The sequence below is a fragment of the Ochlerotatus camptorhynchus genome, unplaced genomic scaffold (genome assembly GCF_037179485.1).
Source record: "Ochlerotatus camptorhynchus isolate MF236.1 unplaced genomic scaffold, CSIRO-AGI_Acam_v1.1 ptg000081l, whole genome shotgun sequence".
Classification (NCBI taxonomy): Eukaryota; Metazoa; Arthropoda; class Insecta; order Diptera; family Culicidae; genus Ochlerotatus; species Ochlerotatus camptorhynchus.
Genome location: NW_027040571.1, coordinates 2,078,420 through 2,080,022, shown reverse-complemented (window position 1 = coordinate 2,080,022; position 1,603 = coordinate 2,078,420). Strand labels below are relative to the sequence as shown.

Genomic DNA, 1,603 nt, shown 5'->3' with positions numbered 1-1,603 from the left:
CTAACCCATATCACTTACCTCACAACTGTATGGTTTTCGCTTCATATGTACGGCGTTGACATGGTTTTGCCAGTGTACAATATTCCTAAATGCATTGCCGCATTCTTTGCAGACATATTGCCGGTCCTCGCTGTGGATCTTCAAGTGGTTTCCCAACGCTGACGGTATTCTGAACGATTTGTCACACAAATCACAACTGTAAGGTTTGTTCTCTATTGGTCTTTTGCGACGCTTTTTGGAAGGGCTATCTTCTTCTTTGGTGGGTGCCTTTTCGACAATTTCATTTTCTTGAAGTGATTGCTGAATCTCTCGATTCATTGTTTCTGTTTTGTTGTGAATTAACAAACGATGGCGCCTCAAATCTCGGATTCTAAGGTATGATTCCTGACAAAATTCACAATGGTGCGTTTTTTCGGCATTGTGAAGCTTCATGTGTCCTTTGAGTGTGGTTTGATGGACAAATTTCATGCCACATTGCTCGCACTGATATGCTCTCACGTTCAAGTGGACATCGAGGTGCGCTTTTAGACTCCCTTTGCTTGAGAACGTTTTATTACAAATATCACATGCATACTTTTCTGCATCTCCGTTGTGGATTTTAAGATGCGTTCTAAGGCTGCTGTCGTAGATGAAACTTTTGCCACAAATGTTACACAGGTAGGACCGTTTTCCGGTGTGAGTTAATTCGTGACTTTTCCAATGGTTTCGGTGAACAAATAATTTGTCGCAAAGGCTACATTTGAATTCTTTTCTGGGCTTTTCAGATCGGTTGTGTGATTCCAAGTGGTACTGGTATTTGGATGTTTTGGTAAATTTCATTCCACACGTAGCACATTCATGATCACCGAAAGCATGAACATAATCCTTGTGTTTTCGCAGATACCGTTTTGTCTTGAAGGACTTGCCGCATTCATTACATGAAAACTCTTTTACGTCACTATGTAAATATAGATGATTATTCTTGATGGCAAGGGTTCGGAAAATTTTATCGCATACTGGACATTTTAGCTTCTCGTCGTGTTTTCCGGTATTTTTCCCTTCGAACGCTGCTTCCTCTTCCGATGAAGACTCTTCATTCTCTGGATTATATTCCGACGACGATTCTTTATTATCAGCTTTATCACCCAAATGATCCTCATCATCTGGAGGTTCCAAATTAGTCGAATCATTCAAAAGTTCCGAATCTCCAACGAAACAGACTAGTACTTCCGATATGCATTTCGGTTCATCTTTGGGAAGCTTGATAAAGTTCTGTTGGAGATGCTCTTGAGCCTTTTCACATTGCTTTCGGAAAGCATCTATAGTCTCCAACCGTTCCATGCAAATGCTGCATATATTTTCTGGATATCTATCATCTTTCTGAATCTGGAATATTACAATAGGAAACAATAATTAGAATAAAACAAGATGACCCCTACCAATCGCATACCTTGAGCTTCAGCAGCAACAGCTGATCGAAAACATCAAATTTACCACTGTCTTTGGCGTCTTCGAAAATTGGAGTCAAGTGTTGGTTAGAATCGGTTTTCAGACATGTACGACAAGTAAATGCAAGCGATAACTTATCTACGCTAACTTTTTCAAAGTTATCGTCTTTCTTCAT

The 1,603-nt window shown here is 39.9% G+C and overlaps 1 protein-coding gene across 1 annotated transcript; it reads right to left on the bottom strand.

Moving 5' to 3' along the window:
- Positions 1-1,603, bottom strand: LOC135698033 (zinc finger protein 70-like). Its single transcript, XM_065217903.1, has 2 exons — positions 1,430-1,603; positions 1-1,365 (listed from the first exon to the last, which is right to left on the bottom strand). The coding sequence occupies exons 1-2, from the start codon at positions 1,601-1,603 to the stop codon at positions 1-3; spliced, it is 1,539 nt and encodes a 512-aa protein (XP_065073975.1).